This window comes from Zonotrichia leucophrys, chromosome 6, assembly GCF_028769735.1.
Source record: "Zonotrichia leucophrys gambelii isolate GWCS_2022_RI chromosome 6, RI_Zleu_2.0, whole genome shotgun sequence".
Lineage (NCBI taxonomy): Eukaryota > Metazoa > Chordata > Aves > Passeriformes > Passerellidae > Zonotrichia > Zonotrichia leucophrys.
This window is the reverse complement of record NC_088176.1, coordinates 15113061-15137937: the sequence shown is the minus strand read 5'-3', so window position 1 is coordinate 15137937 and position 24877 is coordinate 15113061. Positions and strand designations below refer to the sequence as shown.

The 24877-nt window shown below is 37.3% G+C and overlaps 1 protein-coding gene across 1 annotated transcript in view; it reads left to right on the top strand.

Moving 5' to 3' along the window:
• Nucleotides 1-24877, top strand: part of DNTT (DNA nucleotidylexotransferase) — a 111892-nt gene that overhangs the window by 66883 nt on the left and 20132 nt on the right. The window contains exons 10-13 of the mRNA XM_064716984.1: nucleotides 2083-2253; nucleotides 3535-3606; nucleotides 6276-6399; nucleotides 7513-7645. Coding sequence (XP_064573054.1) covers nucleotides 2083-2253; nucleotides 3535-3606; nucleotides 6276-6399; nucleotides 7513-7645 — 500 coding nt within the window. The remainder of the gene's footprint in view (nucleotides 1-2082; nucleotides 2254-3534; nucleotides 3607-6275; nucleotides 6400-7512; nucleotides 7646-24877) is intronic.

The following is a 24877-nucleotide window of genomic DNA, read 5'->3' as shown; positions in this document are numbered from 1 at the left end:
AGCCAGAAAGTAGCATGGTCTTACTGATTATTTTTTTCTGAGAATCATTCTCATATATTATTTGAGAATCTTGCACATTTTGTTGGTTTCACAGGAGTGATTTTTAGTATTTATAGTATTTGAGTTTGCATTTTTTGCATATATAAGATGATTAATGGTAACTTTGATGATGAAATGAATGATATTTTATCTTGTTAGTTCTTAAATACCAGATATTAAATGAGAATCAGAATTCCTGTCTATATCTGTCACCTTTCTTATTTTTAACACAATTCAGCAAAATCTTAGTGGGTCTTGGATCTGATCCACTGGAATCTGGAAATGCATTTAAACCCCACATTTTTGCCTAATCCAAGTCTCACCAACAAACATTCCGCAATTTCAGAGACAGAAGTAAAATTTTCAATAACCGAAGAACTGAAATGTAGCCCAGCTCTGTTGCATATTTAATTAGAGCAGACCCTGCAGAGTACTCTGAAGATAATGAAATTCTAATGTGCTGGAAATCTCTGGAAATTTAGTTTCCTTTTAAACTGGTACTTTTTAAACAGGTAATCTAAATATTGATCTGATTGATAAAGTGAAGGTGAGGTGCTTCATGTAAGACATCTAATAGTTTAGAATAAATGGTCAATAACTTTCCTTTTTATACCACCATAAGTTGACTTCACCAGAGATCCATTAGATTGTAGATTTTTATTAAATAATATTAAGTTTTTGTATGCTTTTCCCCTCTAGAATATTACTCAATATGAGCTATACTGTTTAATAGACAAGTCCAGTTGCTGTCTTTTTTTAATAAATAGCTGTTTTATTAAAAAGAATGTTAAAAGCAGTTTTATGTTAAAAGACACCTGTAATTAGTTGCAGCATTTGCAGGCAGTGTGGTTTTTTTGCACAGAGAATAATGAATATTCAATACTCTTTAATTGTTTATTTCAAACAGCTTAATGAGCTTCACAAAGGCAAGAAAACACTGAAAAATGTAAGCTAGAATCATAAAAATGCTTTGATTATATTTTCTCACTGACTATCAACAGCCTCTGAGTGAAATGCTTCACGTGATTGTGTTTTTCAGTAGTGATGGTGACACAGCTTTTCTGAGAGCTGCCCTCCTGGCAGTGGGAAGGGGCTGACACCTCTGGGCAGCAGGGCTGGTGCTGGGATGTGCAGACACAATTATCACAGGGGCTGATTATTCAGTGTAGAACACTTCATGATTATTCAGTGTAGGACACTTCAGATGTGCATGTGAGAAGCTGCCTTTTGGGAGCGAGAAAAAACATTCCAGGACTTTTTGAGCACTCTAATCAAGATGGTTTTGTAGCATTGGTTCCCTCTCAAAAGCTGATACTCTACAGTGGCAAACAACAAAAAAATTCCTCTACACCTTTGTGTGGTCTGTTCCCTGCATTTAATTGCTAAAATTCTCTGCTGTTAATATAAATATTTTTTTATATATTCTGCGAGGGAGATAGACCTCATTTGGATAATTTAGGAAATAAAACAGCTATATGGACATTCCTCAGGTATTTTTGAGTGCAATGTTAAATAAATCAAACCATAAAGAGCTATAAAGAAAATGTGTTTCTATTTGCAAAGTTATACATCTGAAAAATGAAGAAAAGGAGAATTTGTTCCCTAAATTACCAAGTAGAATGGCTACATGTTCAAAAAGATGCAGGTGGTTTCCAGTACTGCCACAGATTCCTATTTGGTTGTGTCTGAAAATGCAGATGTTACATGCTGATCTGCTGGATTACTTATGGTTGGGCATAATACTAAAAATCATGGCTCTATTTGACACCGATTTATAAGATCCACATAGAATATAGAAGGCAAACCTCACAAAAGCTTTTCAAGCTTGGCTCTAAAATACTGTTTTTATGATACCTGGAAAACTTCAAGTTGGTAGAAAATCGATCTGCTTTTTTTTAAATGAACTATATCTTTTTTACGTAGTGAAAAGGAGTAATTCTTGAATTAGCATACAAAGTAACCTTTCTAAGGAGCATACTGAGTATTTTAAGCTTTTATTAAACTTGAACATTTTTTTTTTTCCTCTACCTCACCCTGTCCCAGGATGCCTTTGAGGTAATGGCAGAAAATTATGAGTTCAAAGAAAATGAAATATTCTGCCTGGAATTTTTAAGGGCAGCTTCTTTGCTGAAATCTCTTCCATTTTCAGTAACAAGAATGAAAGATATCCAAGGGTTGCCCTGCGTGGGAGACCAAGTCAGAGATATCATTGAGGTAATGTACTTCTGAATTATCTGCCAATGGACTCTTTTACAGGTCAGCATTTACAGGTCACAGGGAGGAGCACTGGCACATCTCTGTGTGAGTACAAACCTTCTGCATTTCCTGTAATAACAATGTGTTATCTATGCTTCTATGAATGAAATGATTTTTGGAAACATTTTGTGATAACACAAGGGTCAGTCATGGAACCCCCACTCTTAGGAATGAGGGTAACAAGTGAATAAATACAAGGGAATAAATAAAGCAGTATGAGCTTTGCATGTAATTTCTAAGGGCTCGCTCTGATTCGATGCAACAGTTAAACTGTTAATAGTTTTGTTCATGTGACTTCTGCCCTTGGCAACATCACTTCACTCACCTGAATGCTTTATTAGAAATATATTTTTTGTGGAAGTGGTAAATATTTTAGTACTTTAATGCTAAATCTTACCTTGCTAGGTTATAGCAAGTTATATATAGTTGTAGCAGAGCCTTTTAGCCTGGTGATGGATGAACTCTACATTCCTACTGGAACTTGGAGTATTCCCTGCATTTTTCTTTAGTTCTTAGCCTTTTCAGGACCCACATCTGAGTGCTGCTGTTCCAGCAGGCAGCTGCTCAGGGGTCACTGCTGAGTGCTGTGCTTTGCTCTGGGTCCTCATTTCCCCATTCCACCAGTTAAGAATGCACCCTCTGAAGTGCTTTCAGTACCTCCTGTGTGGGGGCTGGGATTGCAATCGGGATCCCACAAAAAATAGGATGGTTTTTAGGGGTGCTATTGGTGGTTTTCTTTGTTAGTTTTATTTTTAATTTTTATCAGAAAGACTAAAAGAAATGTACACTTCAGAAAAAAGGTATTTGTTCTTGCAATGGTCTTACTTTTGAGAGTAGAAAACGTAACCAAATAATAAAATCTAATTTTCAGGACAAGTCATTGATAGCTTGTGATAAATAACTTCTTTCTGGCTGTGACTTTATGAGTAAATAAGTACTGTGAAATATATTCCATGGTCCCAGTTTCTACTTCATCCTTGAGTAAATTTATGAGTAAGTAAGGACTGTGAAATTTATTCTGTGGTTCCAGTTTCTCCTTCATCCTTCAGCAATTTTCTTTCTTTAGAAGGGTTGCAGAATTTGATCCTAAGGGAATAAAACAATATGCTTGCTAGGGGTTCTTTATTGATTAGTAAATATTGATACAACTTGATTTTAGATTATTTCACTAAATCTTGTAGTAAGGTCTTAAAATGGATTTTTAATTTTTTAAAATAAATAATATTTTTCTTTGTTTAGGAGATTATTGAGGAAGGAGAGAGTTCTAGAGTGAACGAAGTGTTAAATGATGAACGGTACAAGGCATTTAAGGTAAATCCTTTGAGTTTTGTTGCTGCTGTTAAAAATTTTCCTTCCTTTAGTAGAACTTGGACAAGGCCATCCATGTTATTATAAAGGGAAAACCAATATCAAGTACAAAGAAGGATAGGTCTTGAATAAAAATAAAGGGATACCGAGAAACAGTGACAAGGAATAATGTGAAATATCTTTCTATTTTTAATTAATGTGATGTATACATAGTTGCTAAGTAATATAATGCAACTTAAACTTTGCTGTAAGTTTAATGTGATGTTGGTTTCATTTTTGCCTCAGCTGTTTATACTTTAAAAATTACTTCATTTTATTCTGGAATTAAGAAAAAACAGATGAAGAAGATGACTCAGATCTATTGTAATTCTCTTCTGTGTGAGGCAGGAGGACTGGAGCTGTTTCTTTCTTTAGGCACATTGTAGAGCCTTATTCACACAGCTTCATAGTTGCAGGGAATCTAAACCACATAAATACTGCAGTTCCCATTACTGAAATATTTATTGAATTCTCCATTGGAAGCATGCAAGATGAACAAACATTTTTAAAAATTTTATCTGCATATTGCTCTCTATACTCGGTCTTCAGAAAAATTAAAACAGAGTAAGGATTGTTTAATTCTCCCTGTCATCACTCACTTTTGCTTCAGCTATCCAAAGGTTCCTCCATTCTCTCTGACCTGCAATGGAAGGGTGTTCAGTGACAGCTGTTGATGCCATCTCTAGTGATATTCAAAAAGAGGTGTAAATTCACATGTATAGTAGGATTCAGGAAGCAGACTTCCTTATTAATGCATGATTGCATTACAGCATGATTGAGGAACAGCTATTAAATCTTCAGGGTTTAAGAAAATCTCTTGGAGATTAGGAAAAAACCTATTACGAGACAAATTATCTCAAATATGCTTTATACCTTGTTTCACATGCAAAATTACAACAAACTTAGCTGGCTCTACTTCTTAGCTGAGCATACATCTCAACATTTTGTCGAAATTAGTTGTGACCAGTTGTTTCCACTGATTTTTAAATGAAATTCTAAGAAGAATCTCATATTAGTGAATTCTTAGATTTTCCTGTTTAGCATAGTCCTGGTACCTGCTGCTTCACTTATCACAGCTCGAAACATCACTGCTGGCCCCAGGACCATGGTTATCAAATGACTGAATTAAATTATAGTCAATGTTTTAGGTGCAGGGGCATGAACTGACAGAGTCAGTTTGCTTTCTTACAGAAGTGGGTGCTGCAGAGAGTGAGTTTGTGTAATGGGTTTCACCAGCTGAAAAGAAATGGGCTCCCTGTTACTTGTGCTGCATGGCTGGCAACATCTCTAGCATCTAAAAACATGCTAAATAATAATGGATCTAAGTACAGAAAGAAAAAACCACAATTTTGTTTTTTCCCCTAAAACTTTGGGTGCATAGAATCCTTTTTCTTTAGTCTTTGTCTCAGAATTAAGTCTCGTAGAATCATTTAAAACCCAGTAATAGACCCTTTTGAAAATATTTCAGCACTAGCAAAAACATTACAAGATAACAATCTAAGTATTTAAAAAATTATATCCTTTTATAAGCGCCCATGATTCAGACAAAGAGTAGGTAATTTCATACATTATATACAAAATGTAGGGCAATTCCTATTTAATATTATCAATTATTTTAATTTTTCACTTTTTAAATCTTAATTATTTCAAAGGAATTAATATCTTTACAAAACCACAAAATAAAGCCAGGATGTTTGGGATTCAGAGATTGTAGATTCAACGGAAAAGAGCAGTTATTCATGTCTTACACAGCTACTCATTGAATTCCACAGAAGTACAATGCAAGGTGGAGAGCTCCAGCATTGACAAACTGAACATAAAGAAAGAACGTGCTTTTAGGCAAACATGAAAGCTTTCCCTCTTCTTTCATATGAGATAGCAATCCAGTGAATCATGCTTACAGCTTCTGCTTTGCATCCTTTTGTGGGTAATAACTTAGTGAACAATATGACCACACAAAAATTTCTGGTGGACTGGAAGATTTTGGCGTGTTTTAGGCTTTTTTTTGTGTGTCACTTTTTTGGTTTGTTCAGGGATGTGTAGTTTTTGGTTTTTATTCTGTTTTGTTTGTTTTGTTTGTTTGTTTATTTTGATTTTTTGCTTTTTTGGCTTTTTTTTGTTTGATTTTTTGGTTGGGTTTTTTTTGGCCTTTTTTTTTTGTTTTGAGAGCTGGTAGTGCATATAGCACACGGCCATAATATCAGTCAAATTCTGAAGATAAAGTTGTGACATCTCTTGTTCTATCCCATCAGTGTCAGGGAATCGAGCTATCTAATGTCACTGTTTGATTTCTATTAAGAAATGGAGTAAAAATAAAGAATACTACCCTTATTTCAAACCTCAGTTAAAAGTGTACATTTTAGTAAATGATATAAAGGTGCTGGGACTACTGCTGTATTTTTGTCTGGATTTCATGTTAATGAGAACTGCCCATGTATAAAACCAGTTCTGTTGAATGTAGTCATGCTACAAGGGAAGGGAAGCTGAACCTGTAGGTTTGTATCACACTATTTGTCTTCAGTGTAGGCTTAACTCTGCCATTGCTTTCCTGAGAGACCTTGTTGTTGCCTACTTATTATTAATTCACTGCTGCTTTAGAAAACAACCCTGGAATGTTTTTCTACTGACCTTAGCAATTCACTTCAGTCTTTGGAGTGGGAGTGAAGACATCTGAGAAATGGTACAGAATGGGTCTGCGAACTGTGGAAGAGGTAAAAGCTGACAAGACGCTGAAGCTGTCAAAAATGCAGAAAGCAGGTAAGGTGAGAGTGTCATAAAAACTTGTATCTCAGTGCTCTAAGAACTTGATAACAGAGTCACAGGGGAAGGAAAAGCTCATTTCTGTTCTCTTGCTGCAGTCTTGTGAATACTGAATTATTAGGTGAAAATATTTGGACCAGCTGAGCTCCTAATTAAAAATTGTGTCATTCAAAATATAGGAATATGCATATTTTTAAATTGCTTGCACAGATACCAAATGAAATCTCTTATACACAAAACTATTAATGATTCATTATTGCACAGGTTGCAAAAAAATTACAAAATTGGGAAAGCCCAGAACTACTTTTCAGAGGAGATCTGTCTCCCTCAAGGCAGCCCTAATTTACTGATAAATCTAGACTTGTAATAAAGTACTTAGTAATTTTTTTCTACAATTCTAGTACATCTTATCTTTAAAATGTTAAACTTGATCACGAGTAATGTGCCTTCCCCATAGATTTTGTGTGTATGCCCTGTTTCCCTAAATAAATGAACTAATTTAAACAAAGAAATGAGTTACATTAAGGAAAACATATTCTATAATATGACATTAAAATAATGTAACTTTATTTTGCATTAAATTTGTCACCTCAGGCTCCCTTGGATTGAATTTCTTGTATTTGTGCTTCTTTGTCCCTCTTTATTTTACATGTCATATTCAAATGTGAAGCAAGCTGCCATACTGGGTACTTTCAACCCAAGCTCTATGATCAGAAATAAGATAGCTGGGATATTTCACATACTTCTGGGCTCTATACTTGTGTAGAACACCATTACTTTGGGAAGACTGCCTCTTGAAACAGTTCATACAAAAATGCCATTGATGGGAGATGATAGGGAAGTCAGAGTAATTTATAAATATTCAGGTCCTAAGAAAGTGGAGAATTATTGTGATTGCTGTGTTGACAAATTACATGACAAATTGTAATACAACAAATTACATGACAAAAATACACATAAACTCTAAGGACAAAGATGAGGGAAGAAAGAGGCTGCCTTTGCCCTGTGTTCCCTTGTACCCACACCACCTGTGATTTGGGCCTTGAATAATGCTGTGTATAATTTATTATTTCTGTGGGGTGATCAGCACTTTTCCCCTTTGATTTCCAGGGCTTCTCTACTATGAGGACCTTGTTAGCTGTGTGTCTAAGGCAGAAGCAGATGCAGTGAGCTTGATTGTCAAGAATACTGTGTGTACATTTCTACCAGATGCTTTAGTCACCATAACTGGTGGTTTCAGGAGGTGAGTGAAAAAAAATGAGGTCACTTGGCTGTTTTATGCAGGTGCATAAAAAAGGATGTTTGTGTCTTGGAAAAATCAAAGAAGCTTTGTGGGAAAGTATCAGAGTTTGTTTTCAACATTTTTGTGGGTTTGTTTGTTGGTTTGGTTTTTTTTTTTTTTTTTTTGAACAGGAGAGCAGTTCTATGACAGTCCCAGGTTCCTGTTTTTTGTTGCTGTAGATGGTTAGTTTTACTGCATCTGAATTCCCAAGACTGAGACTATTGTAAGGCCATGCTTGAAGGCAGGCTTAAGGCAGTCTTGGTTTGTACTGTTAGAACTATACTTGGAATAAACAGTTACTAAAATGACTATAAAGCACTGATTAAATTAAATATACACGAACATCTGTATAAATGGGATGATCTCAGAATTCTTTTCCTGGTTGATTTTTATTACAAATAATTTTGGTCTTGCTCTGCACAACCAAACCCTAAGCTGTTTTTCAGAAAAATCTATTCTTTCACCACTTATTTGAGAGCTTTCTTACAGCCACACAACAGAGTACTGAGACTCGGAATGGTCTTCAGGAGTTCTGCTTTCCTTGCTCTATTCCCAGTCCCCCATTATGTCCTCCTTGTTCTACATGTTATGCTCTTAAGCCAAAAAAATGTAGTCAGTTCTACCTCTTGCTGCTGAATTTCATACTTTCTAAGACTTTGAATATATTTTAAATATAAAAGTATCTTTGAAAGATACTTATTCTCATAAAACTCAAAATATATAATTCTGTGACTCTCATGCATCTAAAACTGATATGAGAGCAAAAGACAGAAGAATATTAATAATTAATGTATCACCTGTGTGTTTTAATATTGTAAACCTAGATAGGTCAGACTCAATCCAGTACTAAATTAAGACCTTTTATAATGTATAATTTCTACAGTTCAGCGATGGTGTTGTATTACAGCGCCCTTAGACGGTCACTGTGGTGAGAGAAGGACGAGAATCTTGTTTCTTGATCAGAAGGCTGATTTATTGATATAGGATATATAATACATTATAACTATACTAAAAGGAATAAGAAGAGAGGTTGCAGAGAGCAGCTATGCTAAGAATAGAATAGAAAGAATGAATAACAAAGTTCTTTGCCCAGGGAATCTGTCCCTGAGCTGCTCCTGTGATTGGCCTTTAATGGTACACAAGGAAGATGAGCCAATCACAGGGACACCTGCTACATTTCACAGCAGCTGATAACAATTGTTTACATTCTTCTTCTGGGGCCCTTTGCTTCCCAGAAGAAGGAGAAATCCCAAAGAAAGGATTTCTATGAAGAAATGTCTGCGACATCTCACCCTTCTAAATTGTATAAATTAAAAGAAAAATGCTGATGTGAAATGAACAGGAGATTTCTTCAACTGTAAAATATACAATACTAATAAATCACTAAAACAATCCTACAATCTAAAAAAATGCAAAAAACAATGCAAAGAGAATTCAAGCCCAAGCAGCTGGGTTTCAGGAACAGTCCAAGAGCTGAAGTTGTTTCTCTTAGATATCTGAGAGTCCTTTTCCGTCCTGAAAACAGACTTGCTGCAAAAGTCCCATCAACAGTTATCAAAAACATATTGACAATCTTACAACTATTTCAAACAATTTCAAACAATTTGAACAACTTTAGAATGTCCTTTTCTGGCCCTTCAATGCTTCAGTGCTTCAGAGCTGCTGCCCACTGTTTTCAATCTTTTTTTTTTAATTTTTTTTTTTTTTTTTTTTTTTTTTTTTTTTTTTTTTTTTTTTTTTATCGAAAATGAAAAGAGCAGCAGCAGAGCAGAGCAGTGCCAGAGAAGGAAAGGCCCTGGGGGCCCTGGCCCATGATGGACCTGGAACCCCAAAACTGGCCCGCAAAGGGGGACCAGGACCAGCAGGAGAAACCTCAACCCCCAGAAACACCAAGAGGCCAAATGCTGGCCCTGGCCCAAAAACTTCCTGAGCCCAACGGCCCAGGCCAAACCCATGAGGCAGGCTCTGCATTCCCACAGGCCTGCACCCTGCTGCCAGTACAATGGCAGCACGAGTGGGGACACGCTTCCTTTCCCCAAAACCACTGAGGCATGCCAGCAGCAGGGAAATAGAAGCCTTCCCCAGAGATCCCATCCGGGGTCTGGAGATGTTTGTTTCCCACAGCAAACCAGCTATGGTCTCCTCCATCTGTGCCCTCTTCCCCTGCAATGCATTGGGTTTGTGTCTCATCCGCCCCATGGCATCATCCCCACCCCCTCCGGGCTGGAGATCAGAGGCAGAGCTCTCGGGATGCACCTGCCCCCCGCCACTAGGGCGCAAGAGAGGCGGCAGAGATGGCAGCCTCCATGGGACAATCCCCGAAAAAACACCCCTCAGCCCGCCGAGAATGCTGATCTTGAAAGCAGGCAAACACATCGCCCCGACAGTCAGCTGGCGAGCACTCCCCGCTCCACGGAAGGGGAGACCAGCCGCCGGGGCCGCTGCTACAGCAACCGGTCCGGGATGGTCCGAGCTCGAACAAGCCGCCGGTTCCAGGGCAGTCTCTGACGCCGACACGGAGGACACAGCCTCCGACAACGGCAGGACTGCTGGGGCAGCCTGTGCAGGCAGCGGGGGGAAGCCGGAACCGGGGAGGGAATCTCGCTGGATGTAGGAGCGGCCGCGGGCTTTTCCGAGGGTCCCGCAGGTTCGGCGCCGTCTCCAGCACCATCCTGAACAGGGACCGTCTCGGCTTGAGGCGGCGAGGAGGCCGATGGAAGCGGCAGAGGGGCCGGAGGGGCCGGAGAGATCTTCTCCTCCGCTGAGCCGGAAGCTGGAGACGCGTCGTCGTCGCTTAGCAACTCAGCAGCCACAGGAAGTGCCTCTTCTGCATTCTCAGACGCAGGCGCTGGCAGGGGCGGGGAGGCCTGTGAAGCCGTGGGCGGGACTGCCTGGAGAGGCGGAGACGGGATCGCCTGGAGTGGCGGCCGCGCCGGTGAGGCGGGTCTTGAAGGCGGACGCAGCGCTGGCAGGGGCGGCACCAACGGCGCTGGCTCGAGCGGGACCGCCCATTCCCATCCCCCCGGAGAGAGAGAAGGAGGGGGGGGAGAAGGTTCCGTCTGCGCAGGCTCCGGAGAAAGAGTAAAAAAAACTTCTTCGCTCGGCGCAGTTTCGCCCCCCCCCGCCGCGAAGCAGGGGGGGCCGGGCAGCCCCCACTCATCCCCCGCCGGGTCTTCTCCCGCTGAGGACAGGGGGCTGGGAAGCCCCCACTCATCCCCCGCCGGGTCTTCTCCCACCGGGGACGGTGGAAACGGAGCCTGTCCATAACAGTTAGAAATCCATTGAAAAACAGCTGCTCTCCGTTTCAAAACTGGGAAGAGCTTTAGAAATGCTGGGTAGATAAAAGGCAAAACACGTTCCTGGCCCCAGACAAACTGAAAAATGGAGTTCATGCACTCCCAGACAAAAACATCCAAGGCATACAGGACATGAGTAAAGAACTCAAAAAGCTTTGCCCATCGAAAGAACTCATAGAGATCTGTTGCTGACAGAAAAATCCCATCTTCTCTACACCATTTTTGCCAGAGGGCAATAAGTTTCTCCTCTGAAGGGGAGAACTGAACCTCTTCTTCCAAGGCATGTGTTCGCCATACCAACCGCCACAAACTACGAAGGGCTGGTTCATCAGGAAGGGAAAAGACAAAATTACCTTGTGAAAATGTCCAGCTTGCTCTGGCCAGCTCTGCGAACATCTTCCTGAAGGTGTTCCAGAAGAAGGTTCTCTTTGTGGTCAGCCTTGGCTGTGAACTCTGTCCAAATCAGGATCTTCAGTTCTTCAGCTCCTGGCTTGAATCCACTTCTGTGGTCACTTCAAAGCAACCATCACTTGCTACACATACAGGATTTTTCCCAGTGCAGCAATTTTGCTCCTCTGGTCTTTATCAAATTAATTTTTGCCCTGACACGAGGGGTCACCAGATATTACAGCGACCTTAGACGGTCACTGTGGTGAGAGAAGGACGAGAATCTTGTTTCTTGATCAGAAGGCTGATTTATTGATATAGGATATATAATACATTATAACTATACTAAAAGGAATAAGAAGAGAGGTTGCAGAGAGCAGCTATGCTAAGAATAGAATAGAAAGAATGAATAACAAAGTTCTTTGCCCAGGGAATCTGTCCCTGAGCTGCTCCTGTGATTGGCCTTTAATGGTACACAAGGAAGATGAGCCAATCACAGGGACACCTGCTACATTTCACAACAGCTGATAACAATTGTTTACATTCTTCTTCTGGGGCCCTTTGCTTCCCAGAAGAAGGAGAAATCCCAAAGAAAGGATTTCTATGAAGAAATGTCTGCGACAGTGTTGAATATTTTTATCATCTTTGTCCCTTTTAATGATATTTATAATTATTCCTTGTATATCCCATATTTATTATGGGAATGTTAGTAGCCTCCAGCTACATAATTTCAATAAAACTGTGTGGTCAATAAGAAGCATTAGGCTAAGTAGGAACCCTGACCAGAGGTTTAGGAACAAGGTGAAATTTTATGTTCAAAACCTCAAATGTCGTCATTCTGTGAGTCTTTGTTTCAGGGACACGTGGTGTCTCTCAAGAGAGTCTCTGTTTAAGGGAATCTTTATTTAGGAGACTCTCCCCACTGATGCAAATCAGTCAGAGGCCTTGTGTTATTGGTAACTTGGATGTAATTGATTAACACATCTAGATGGCTCAGAGCTTTACGGGTTATTTACTGAAAAGTCCAGTTTCTTCTGATGTAATGTAGTTGTGAGCTTTGCTGGTAGCATAGTTTGCAAAGTTTGACTTTTATCAAATTAAAGCCTTTAGTCTTGCTTATTGTCGTGGGGAGATATGATAGTCATTTTCTTTTTTATTAAGAATAAACTTTTGTATCTCTAAATGGGCGTAGCAAGGCAGAAGAGAAATTATTTAAGTACCTATTGATGCCTACTAGTGGGTAATTCTGTGTACTAATTACATGCCTTTAACTGTACAAGAATATATTGAACAATAGGTTTCAATATGTCAGGCCTAATGGTATTTTACCAGCCCATGGAAAAGAAATGCTGCAGTGCAGGATTTGCAGATAACTTGACGGATTGAGATCCCTCTTTCAGGCCCCTGTATTTTAATTGCTGAATTGCAATAGAGTTGACTACATCTGTTCTTTTTTGCCTGTCTCCTGTAGTGGAAATGCTCTTCAGCAAGAAGTTTGTGTAAGCTTAGTAGCTCACAGTTTTCAATTACCAAATTATTTTTTGTTCCTTCCATCTTGATATAAATATTTTCATAAAATAGACAAGCTGTATCATTTAAACAATTCCCTCATTCTACACCCTGTACACTGCTGTTATAAGAGGAAAAGTAGCTCATGATTGCTCTGAATGATATACCCAGGACCCAGATTTGCCTTGCTTTGTAGTCCTGTTTCATAGCTTGGGAAGAAATTAACAGTTGATTGTTTTGCTCCAGATTTTTGATTGCTGAGTTCAAAGACATGAGTCCCATAAACCTTACTATGCAGCAGAACTGGAGGAATCAAAACAAGCAGAACTTCCATAGAGATCTGCAGCTATGGAGATTCAATAGAAGTGAAAGATGAAAGTAGAGATGAAAGTTACATTCTTTTCCCCCAGTCTATTATGTACACACATGGGTGCATATATTTGTTGTGTTACTAGATATTTTCCTTTAAATGTCAAGAAATCAGATGATGTAGAAATTCTTCAAATCAAAATTAAGAAGCATAGTACAAAAGTTAAAGTAAATGGTAGGTTTTGTTCTATTTTAAATCCCAGCAAACTTGTTAATGGACTTTTCTTTGGATTGATTAATCTTTCACCTTCTGTATGGCTTATTTTCCTAGTCTTGTAAAAAATAAAAGAAACATGATGGCAACGCTTCATATCTTTCTAATTTGAAATAATTCAGGAGCAGAAATTAATAAATTAATGAAGTCTAGGTAAGTTTATCCCTCATTGCTTTCCTATAGGAACTGCTGTAAAACATTCCTTGAATTTCAGTGGGTATAGTTTCAATTGAGATGTTGGGAGAGTTTTTCTTATTCTTTTTGTTTTTCTGTCAACCTTTTCCAACACTTATCTGGGTCATTTTGAAACAGAAATTGCAACATTGTAGTGCGTGGAAATACAGAAATAGAGGAATTGTAGTTATAAAATAAATCACACCCACATGGTGTGGAAGGTATTTCATTTTCTATTCAGGTAAGGTGTCAGGGAGGGTGACTGCAGAGGAAGAATCCAAGATGCTGATAGTGCAATATAAATCATGCCGTGGACAACGTTATTAGAAAGACTGAATTTGCAAAGTCTGTTTGAATAGGCATAGTATTATTTTCAGTGCCCAGCCTTTCTTATTTTGTGATTTAAGCTAATGAGATAAATACTAAGGTGGAGAATAGCATCTCATAGGTTACACAAGTCCCTGAGGGTGAAGTATCCTTCCTACATTTCCCTTCCTACATAATCAGGGGCCCTGGGATGGGGAGAAGAAACCCCTTATTCTAATAAGCAACATCCCTGATAAATAATGCACTTGTCCCAGCTATATCCAAGACAGGAGTGTAGTTTAGGCTAATGTGTGTTATCACTTTTAAATGAGTTAAATTGTGGACCTGACAACTGCTTTTTCCTGTGGATATTAAAAGAGTAATTTTATTCCATGAAGAGAATTAAGGACATTTCTGTAGTAACGGCATTAATTCATTTTGTGGGTATCACTGCATGTTACAGAATATTTTATTCCTATTAGCAGTATGTTAATGCCTTTAATAGTAATACTAGCATTGTTGTAGGGTCATTAGTAATGACAAGGCACTGGAGCATTATGGTATTTATTCTGTAAGATCCTGGGTTTTAGCTAACTTGATTTAGCTGCTGATACTTGGTTTTGCCCTAATATGTGATCTCAATTGTAGGTTTCATAAGAGCTTGGAGGAAACACTATAGCCTATATGTAGTTCATGGTTTCAGTCTCTTTACTGGTTGCTCATATCTCAGTACTGATACCCACAGCCTCCAAATTTGGCTAGAGAAGTATATATAAGAACTATGTTTTCAGAATGGTTTTCTGTGTGCCCTGTCCATATGATTCACAAATTATTTACAAATTAGGATTCAGTTTTATTGTGCTGGATGTAAGTTGTGGTTAGCTCTGTAGCAGTAGAGTTCTTTCTCTATGTGAGGGCATGGTTGCCATATCATTTATAGGTGCTTATTTTTTAAAAAAATATTTAGAGATCCTCTTAGTATTATTTCACTTGTCACTTTCTGAAATATTTACTTAGACCCACTCTTGTTGGCTTCTCCAACCTTAGCCTTTAGAGAAAGTGAAGTAGACTAAGGAGAGGTTTTGTTTTAGGTAATTTTTCATATTGCAGTTCTGAAGAAGCTGTTCAAGTGTCTTGGGCATTGCATCCTGAAGAATAACTAGTGTATCTTGTTTTATCTTTATGGGAGGTTAATTTTTCCATGCTGTATCAGTCTTTAAGGAAGTTTTATTGCCACTCTCTCTTATTGTTAATTCTGTCCTAACATGAACCTGAGTGTAGATCACTATCTCCTTGCTTGAATTTTTTATTATCTTTTAGAAATGAGGATTTGATACTCTGTAACCTTCATAGATAAGAATTATTAATAGAAAAGCAATGATGAGAGCAAAGGACATGGTGACTGTGTTTGTCAGGCACCACTGCCATACTTTTGGAAATTACAATGCAAAAAAATCTTTCTTGTGTGCAGTGACATTTCCTACAAGGCAAAGGAATGCATGAAGTAATGACATGGGACAGGATTCTGCTCTTTCCTGTTCTGTACCAAGAAAATAATTTAAAGATATCTCTTCTTTCAGTCTTGGAGATAAGATGAAATAGCTGAGACAGAGAAACACTTTGAGAGATTATTTTACAGGTTCATGCAGTGATAAATAACCAAGGTTATTGTGGCACCTTTGTTTCAGAAATAAGACTTGTATATGGCATGTGGAATCACATTTATCTAACTGTGCTGGCACATGCTCATAAAGGAGACACTGAGATTGAATGTCTGAAGAATATTACACTTTCCAGGCTTTGGAATATACACAAGACTTTGTGCTTTATTTAATCAAGCTTGTCATGTGAATTCTGGCTGAAGTTCTTGATAAATCACAGAACATCTGATCACAAGTTCTGATCCTGATAAAAAGGTCCATTTGACCTTTTGATATTGGATATTCGTAATAACTTTTGGAGGCTGTAAATGTTCTACAATGAGGTTAGAATTCCTGACATAACACCAAATTTTTCAGGTTCTTGGAGTAAATGTATTCGAAGTGTTGTTATACAAATTATTTTCTTTCTCCTCAGATCTAGGATTAAAATAGTGTAAGGACTAACTTGCTAAATTAATATAATTAATTTTGCAAAAGATTCTTGCAATGAGATTTTAGGCAAACTCCAAAGCAGAGATTGCTTATTCTACTTATACTTTGATTTTTTTCACTCTGAAACACAAACTGTGGTAGGAGAAGATATAAACTATATCCAGGTACTCAAGTCCAAATATAGTTATTTCTGCTCACTTTTTTTCTACTGCTGTTGAAAGAATTAGATTTTTTTATATGCTGGTATTTAATATTTTCCAGGGAGAAATCTGCTATAAAGGAGTTGTGAGGCAAGCTGCTCGCTGAACATTCAGGCTGATATGGTAGTTTGCACACACTCAGATTTAAGCAGATCCTGGAATAATCTAGCAATTATTCCAGCAACAGACTGGAGGGACTGCTTGGCTATCATTCATGAGCACAGCCTTTCCTCTGATAAACTGTAGCCAGCTTTGGACAAGAGTTTTAACCTGGAGATGTTCTAATCTGATCTTGGTGGTTTTAAAGCTTAGTAAAACAGCTTTGCCTTCCCAAACTCCCTAGGATTAGAAATGATTGAACTTGAGGTATTGATATACTGCAAGTAAAAATATTCTCTGGCAGGAGTTAGAAGCACTGCAACTGTCAAAGAACTAGGATCATCACAAGTTTCTGCTTTTAATTTTCTGTAATCCATTAATAATTAAGTTGAGAAAGGAGAAAATCAAATTAATGGCTAGCCAAGTCAATTTAAAAGATAATCTATTGAAGTAATTCAGATACTTCCTTTTGTCATTAGAGCTTTGATTATTTTCCCAGTCATTTCATCTACTATTAGCCACAATGAATCATGAAGTAGAAACTGATGAATAAGGTATTTGGGAGTCACAGACAAAAAGAACTTTGTAAGAATCCATGAAACAATAAAAATTGAGCATTCAGCAGAGCATGTACTTTGAAAGTCTTTCAAAAACTTGTTGATTCAAAGCTTTTTACATGCCCTACACTACTTGACCCTTTCCTACTTTTACAGACTTTTGGGCTCATTAGAAGGATGCTGTTTTGCTATTTGCCTCTCTTATCTCTAAAACTAGTTCCAGTGGTGGGTCAAGCATAGAGCTGGAAATGGAGGTGGCTGATTTCTGCAAATCCAGAAGTTTTACACTCTGTATGTAGAGCCAGAAAATTCCCTGCCTTATTCTTACAGTTTCTATGATCACCCTTTACCTTCTGGAATGCATTTGTAAGAGCCTTTACAGTGTTTAGTGTTTTCTGTTTCCTATCAAGTCTGATGGTGACTGCTAGTAAGTAAGCTAGAGCAATACAAATAATGTTATAAAGCAAGATATGAAATCTCAGACTCTTTTACAGTCCCAAAATGATACAAAGACTCTTGTGTTGGTGTTTTCTTTTCTTTTTAAGCTTAATTAGAAAAAATGAGATTAAAAACCAAAACTAAGGGTTTTATATAATTGCCAGGCAGTCAGTCTAAAATTTTAGCTATGATGTATGATCAGATTTGTTACCATTTTAATCTAGACAAAATTTTCATTTGAAACTGATGAAATTTTTTGAAGTTTCTGCATTGATGGATGCTTTGTGCTATTAACAATCTTTGTCATCACAGTGTATAGGGAATATTAGAGTGGAATTTTCAAACTGCAAAGGCAAACTTGTGGTGACAAAGCAGCATGCTGCAGGTACACTACTAGAAGAAGACAGAATTATCTCAAAAATAGGTTATTTCTTTCCACATGTTCATGTCATGTTCATTGATATCAAAATGAATTGAATGTTAAATGAAAAGCAAAGTGAGCAATTACTAGAAGACTGTTTATATCTGAAGGAAGAACAGAATGACAGCTAATAATGTTATTTAAGCATTTTTTCTCCTTTTTGCTTTTTATTTCCTGATTTGCCCTGTAAGGTCACTTTCAATCATTTTTGCTATGTAAGGGTCAGCCATTTGGCACTTCTAGGTTTCTAAACTATATGGAAATGTTTGTAGAATGCTTGCCACTGCATAAAACCAAAATGTTAATGGCTTCACTAAGTCAAATTAAATTTTAATGGCCATGGTTTAATTTTTCTTTCAGCCCATTCACATCCTTTAAGCAGCATTAAATGTGATTCAGTTGTCTTCTAATATCACAGCTGACCTGAATAGCCTTTTCAATTAGACTTTTAGATGAAGCAGATCTGATACATTCTAAATAAATAAAGATCTCTTTTTATTGGTTAAATGCTGATATTCACAGCTCATTTAATCCATTTATAGAGATGCAATGTCAAAAGAAGAACCTTTTTTTTGTGCAATGCTAGTGATAATGTGCAGAGATGAGACAAAAAATTCACATCTTTGTTTTGTCTGTGAATGGAAATTAAGGAAGAGTAACTCAAAAAGATCTATTTAAAACTTTAAGAAAGATGCATGACTGAGAAGTGATGAAAATTTTTTGAAAAGGAGTCACACATTAAAAGCATTTTACGAAATGGTGTGCAGGATAGTCAGTTAACAATGCACATTCTCCTCAGAAATTTATTCTGACATCTTACAAATAATCTTATGCCTAAACAGTAGATGTCCAATGTTTTTTAAATTGGTTCAGTCTGTACTAATGTAAAATGTTTTAATTTAATCTTTTCATAGATTTAGTGTTTACAACATCGTATGCCTTTTACACACACAAAAAGTGATAAAAATTGTTAGAAATCTACCATAGTTTGTCCAAAAGCATCTTTGATGTTTCCATAGTTCTGTCTGATGTTTGTTCTCATTTTTGGATGAACCCCAGGCATGGGCAAGGGGCTTCTGGGTTTACTGCTCAGCGTGGGACCCAAGAAAAGCCATCTGGGGCATCTGATGTGCAGAAAGCCGAGCTGAGTGATTTGCACTGCCTGGGTTTCCTTCCCAGTGGCTTTGCTTATCGAAATGCAAGGGAGTGGTGCTGTCGTTAGCTAGAGTAGGTTTCTGCACTGAGTTCAGTTTTGCCATTTTGGTAGCCTGTGTGAGTGTCAGATGATAACTTACAGCTAAGTTGCTTTCTCCTGATGTGAAGTCCCAGCTCTGAAACAAACACCAATCTCTCGTGACGGCTGCCTCATTAGACCCACCTAAGTGGAAAGGAGCAGTGACAGCTGTCAGTACCAATTACAGCACCACCAGCTCCAAACTGCAATGCCTTCTGCAGTGCCACTCCTAAAGATAATATACCATTAGAATTCCAAAAATGTAAAACTGATTTTGTATTATTTACACAATTTTCTGGACAAGTTTTGCCAAAGTGAATGTTTTCAAAAGTTATAAAAGGAGTATGATACAATTATTTATAGTCCTGCTTTATCAATGAATATACTTAATAATGCATATTCTACTTACCCTTCCCACTTTAAAATGTTAGCAATAAAAATTGTGTTTTTTATTATGCTAGGTAAACTGAAAAGTATTAATTCATCATTTTAGAACAATTAGCATATGCAGTGGTGGTTACTATTTGCATTATGGAAATTAACCATGGAATTGCTAAGTTCTGGTATGACTTACCTTAAAACCACTGCTCTGGTGTTTTGAAAGGGGAAATGCTTTGCCCTTCCTTGAACATTGAATTTGTACATTCCTCCAATGTACAAATACATAATTTTCAGTGAGTATAAAACATGTATTAAATAAAATTCAGAAAAGGTCTTTTTCACAGGACCCAGACACTGTTGCTGAGACAGTCTGAATAGGACCACATAATTAGAAAAAAAGTCACATCAAGTCTGACTGCCCCAGGTATTATTATAACACATAATCTGGGGCTGAGGCAGAGAGGCAGATTGCATGATACAGAGCATGTACTAAAATTGATTTAACAGTATAATTTAGTAAGCTGGAAAATCTGCTTCCTGCATTAGGGTTGAACTGTTACTCTTTGAATGTTCTGGTAGTTTGGGAGTAGATTAGTGTGATAAGGCATGGGGGAAGAAAGAAAAGCTCTTATGATTAAAAGGGAAGCTGTACAAATAATTCGTACCTAACATTAACATGTCCAGAGATGCATTCACACACTGAAAGTTCTTCATTTTCAAACTCTGTAGAAAGAAGGACAAGCAGTTCTTTATGGTAAAAAATTGTGCACGATCAGAGATGGTAACTGGTAGGACTTTCTGTAGTAGAGTCATGTTATATGAATTGCAATGAATTTGAGGTGTATAAGATAGGGCTCAAGCAGTTTGCCAGACTTGTTCTTTCTTGTGCTACTGATATTAGGTATATTACATAGGGAATATGATAAAGGAAGAACATGAATAAGTAATTTCCACTAGGTTTTTCATTTTATTGTATGCTTCATAATGCATAAGACAGTCTAAATTCTGTGAAGATTTGATTCATTCTTTTTGGAATTTTAGTGGCATTTCAGTGACATTTGGTTTCTTGTTTGTTTGGTTTGGATTTTCTTTTTAGTTCTAGAGGATAGGAGAATTTGTATATTGCTGTTGGGGAATAGGTATTGCAGGCTAAAACATACCAACAGGATTATGGAGCAGCGGTCTGCCCAGAAATGAAATTAGTGAATGAAGTGACTCATGCATTTATGTTTAGGGTTACTTCTAACATATCTACCAAAATATCTATGACTATTGTTGGTTTTCTGTGAAAATTTTCAATTCTCAATGAAGAACTGTACAGAAATGTAATTATTTTCCTGGTAGGGGCTATAATTCAAATGTTTTTTTTTTCTTTAGCAAAATTAATTTTCTAGTTAGAATTTCTCTCTCATGATTGGCCTCAGTTATAGAAATTTCATATTCATGTGGTGTCATTTCATCTAAAGACAAGGGTATATGCATCTGGAAGAGATAGTCAGAGGTACAGAAACCTCTGTGAAGTGTCACAATGCCTTTGCAAGACGACTGAAATATTTTGATTGAGTATTTAGACAAGAAATTGAATTGACAACTTGTATTAAAACATTTCTGTCTCATTTATTTTCAACTGTCCACCTAAATCCTTTTACTTTTTCTCATTTTCTTGGCCAGCTTTACTAAATCCTCTCTGTGAATAATAGATTGAGTGATTAGACAGAGAATACACAATCAACTAAAATTATCACTCGGAATTTGTAGCAAAACCAAATGTTTCAAGTTGTTTGTGAGGGGTTTTTAAAAAATGTTTGTGTTTTTTGCCTTTTACATGGATATTATGGGGAGGCATCATATTTTGAAGTACTTCTCTCAAGAGTCACGATAATTGGAGAGTCTCTTATAGACATTTGACATGAATTCAGTTAATACCATGCAGAGTTTTCTGAAATGCTCAGCCAATGAATTTAAATGGATCAATTTTAATACTTATGCCAAGAAGCGTGTTCAAGTATAATATTTAAAATTTACTACTTGAAAAGTATTTTCCATATATGGATGAACATCTAAGTATCTTACAAGTTGTCTCACAAATAAATAGCTCTAAAATAAAATATATTCATGATACTACATAAATAGTAGTATAATAATACATAAAACTGGTAAGTAAAAAATCTTCTAAAAGTTATAGAGCATTGGGTACAAGGAGGACTTTTAAGATAGTGGAATATACTAAGGGAAAGATGAGGAAGCAAAATTAAAAAAAGACAGGAGATTTCAGATAAAGTAGTAAGATAAAAGAGAAACATAAAGCACAAGAGGTCAAATCAAAGCTGTACTTGGCTTTGATGAGGTGGAGATGCCTAGTTTGATAGATAGTTCTTTTCCTTACATGTTATCTATAAAATCGTTTCATTGGGGTTCACCTGCTAAGTAGAGTATGCCTCACAAAGTTGAGGCCACTCAAGGTGGGAATGGAATGAAGAGAGACAGAAGAATTGTCTTTGTAACAGTAAGAGACATGCAGAAGAAAGTGATGTTCTTTCTAAAGGAAAATCGTCAGAACCTGCATAAAGGGTAGTTGGAACAAAACTCTGGCAGTAGTCTTAGACTAAGTTCCTGGCAGTAGAGTCAGCTCTAATATAGCATTAATAGGCCAACAATAGGGCTTGGCTATGATTAAGAGGCTTAATTAATGTTAATTAAGACAGAATAGTGCTAATGATGCTTAGCCAGCTTTCTGTTAGACATACCTTGGTGCACCAGGAAGCAAGTGTCTATTTTGTGTTTTGTTGCACGCAGTGGTACTTCAGCATCTCTTACCTCTGAACGGCAGTGCCGAAGTGATTCAGGACAGAAATAGAAATTATTTAGTACATTTTGTCTTGTGTGCAGTCTTTCTTGGATGTGTGTTGTTTTCTCTGAGAAGTTTCTGATGCCTCAGTGTTTTTGAGTGTATTTCTTACTATTAATATTCTTTACACCTAAATGTCTCAGAGCATCTGTGTCAGAGATGAAGTTGTGAGAATTTTGCATTGTCTTAGTGAGCAGTTACTGTGACAAAAAATAGTGTTCTGTGGTTCACCATGTGCAAAAGAGTTCTTCAGGTCAGATGCCACATGGTTCAGAGATTGCAGAAGCAAATACCTGATGTTTAGACTTGAGAGATCAAAAATCAGTTTTAATTGCACTTTGTAATTTTTCCCATGGTTTTATACCCAGGAACCTGGCCTGAAAACAGGACATTTATAGCAGAGTTTACTTATTGCTGATAGACTCTTTAGCAGCAGTCCAAGTTTATTGTAGAATGGTTAGTTGCTGTAAGGATGGTTGACAGCACAAGTTAAGAATGATGTTTCCTGTCAGATAATCATGAGAAAAGCTGCAAACATCAGTGACCTTGCAGCTAGGGGATACATTTTGCAGACCCCTGTGAGCAAGAGTAGCCACAACATTTTAATTAACTGTGATGGGATCTTGCTAGTGGTGTGGTGACATAATAACAAGGAGGTAGCTGCTGGTTAATTTTCATTTTTTTTTGTTACAATATGAGTCAGACTATTTTCTACACGTCAGATAATGGGAAAAGACTAAATAGGTTTACAATAAATCATGTATGAAAGGCATAAATTAAAAGATATAGTCCTTTTAGTTTGGAAGTGGTGGAACGTACTATGGATTGTTGCTGTACAGTGGGAGAAGTAGATGGAAATGTTTTAGGCAGTCTTTTTGAAGAATGGAAAATCAGCATTAAATAGCAGCAAAATCTAATATGATGGATTTGGTTATAATCATCTGCTATGATAACTGTTCTATCATACCACTAAGGCTTGTCTTGGAAACAAAAACCCAAACCCATTAAAGCCTTGTGGATTGCTTCTTCTCAAATACGTACTTACAAACTCATGCTTGTTTATAAAGTAATAACCTTACAGGCTTTATCTTGTGCTACTGATCAAGGATGGCAGAATATTTTCCTTTTATCTTGACATATCTTACAGCTAGAGACAGGTCTAGTGGATAAACAGAAGAAAAACACCTGTTTATTTGGTCCTTATACAGTGGTTAATGTGTCCAGTTCCACCTAATTTATCTATGTGATAGCATCATCTTTGAATATGATATCCAATGGGGATGTTCTATATTTGCTATAATATCTTTATTTCATTTATGAAATGTCTTGATGCTGTTATAGTATGCGTTTGTATCACTAGAATAGATGGTACTACACCCACACGTAGCCAATGTAAATTTGACCCTCACCATTCTTATCTTATAAATGAAATGTGAACAGCCTCTCCTTGTGTTCTCACTGAAAGATTGGTGGGAGCTTGGACATTGATTTCAGTTGAATCATGACAAAATAGGGGGTCACTTTCAACTGATTGTTTGAAAAATTGAATTGGCAAGAAATGGTGACACAGGGAATACATCTTCACATTTCACCTAAATATTAAAATATGTACCTATATTGAAGAGACCCTTGAAATGACTCATTATCTGAGGTCACAAAACCTCAGGTGAAGGTTGAAAACAAAACAAGTGAAGGTTGAAAAAGTCAGGATTGTTTTCAGAAAGAAGTCAGGACAAGTCTCTGAAAATACATGGCTAGAGCTTTATGATATCTGGATCAGGAAGAAAGGCGCAGAGAGAACTCTAAGAAGCTACATTCTCAAACAGAGTATTTCCTTGTCATGGTTTGGGAATTAAAGAAGTTGGTCAGTAATAATCAGGGAAGTTTTCAATCTAGAATTAAATTGACTAAGTCAACTTCATGAGCTCCTTAGGCTGATGGAGAATCACATCTAGGAGCAGAGCAAGGAAATTTGTAAAGGCGGGTAACAAGATTTCACAATGGAGGGATTTACTCAAGTTAGAAGTTAAATTTAATGACAGGCTTGTCCATGCTTTAAAAGGCTTTTCTGGTATGCCTGTACTTGTAGAATATATTGGCAGCCTTTCTCAGTGGAGATGCAGTGTTCCTTTGATAGTATAGTTTAAATGATTTTCTCAAATGGAATAACCTATTTTGGCCCAAAGGGTGTAAGTATTTCAGCTGCAGGGAACTGCTGGCACAGTATACATCCACACCACACAGCTATCTTGGCAAAACGCTCATGTAAACCAAGTAGACAAGTTTTGAATTTCAGTTTCTTTCTCTGTAAAAGGCTGGTGTTCTGAGTATATCCCATAGATTAGGGCTAAAGTCCTCTTCCCTTAGACAAAATGAGTAGATGACAAAATCCAAATTAGGTATTGAAAGGGAACAGTCTCATTTTCTCTGCGTTATGCTTCTGTAAAATTCCCTACCTACCTTACTTGCCTACTGGGGCAACTACTACTGCAAATGCAGTTATTAAAAATATGTATGTCAGCTCAATCCTGGAAAAATTCCACAGTTCACTCTAAAAATTTGAGTGAGCAATTTTCTTAAATCTAACCAGATTGTACATGTGCTTGAAGTTCAAACTGCATATTTTTTTTCAGAAGTACTTGAGTAAAACTTGGTAGAAAGGCTAGA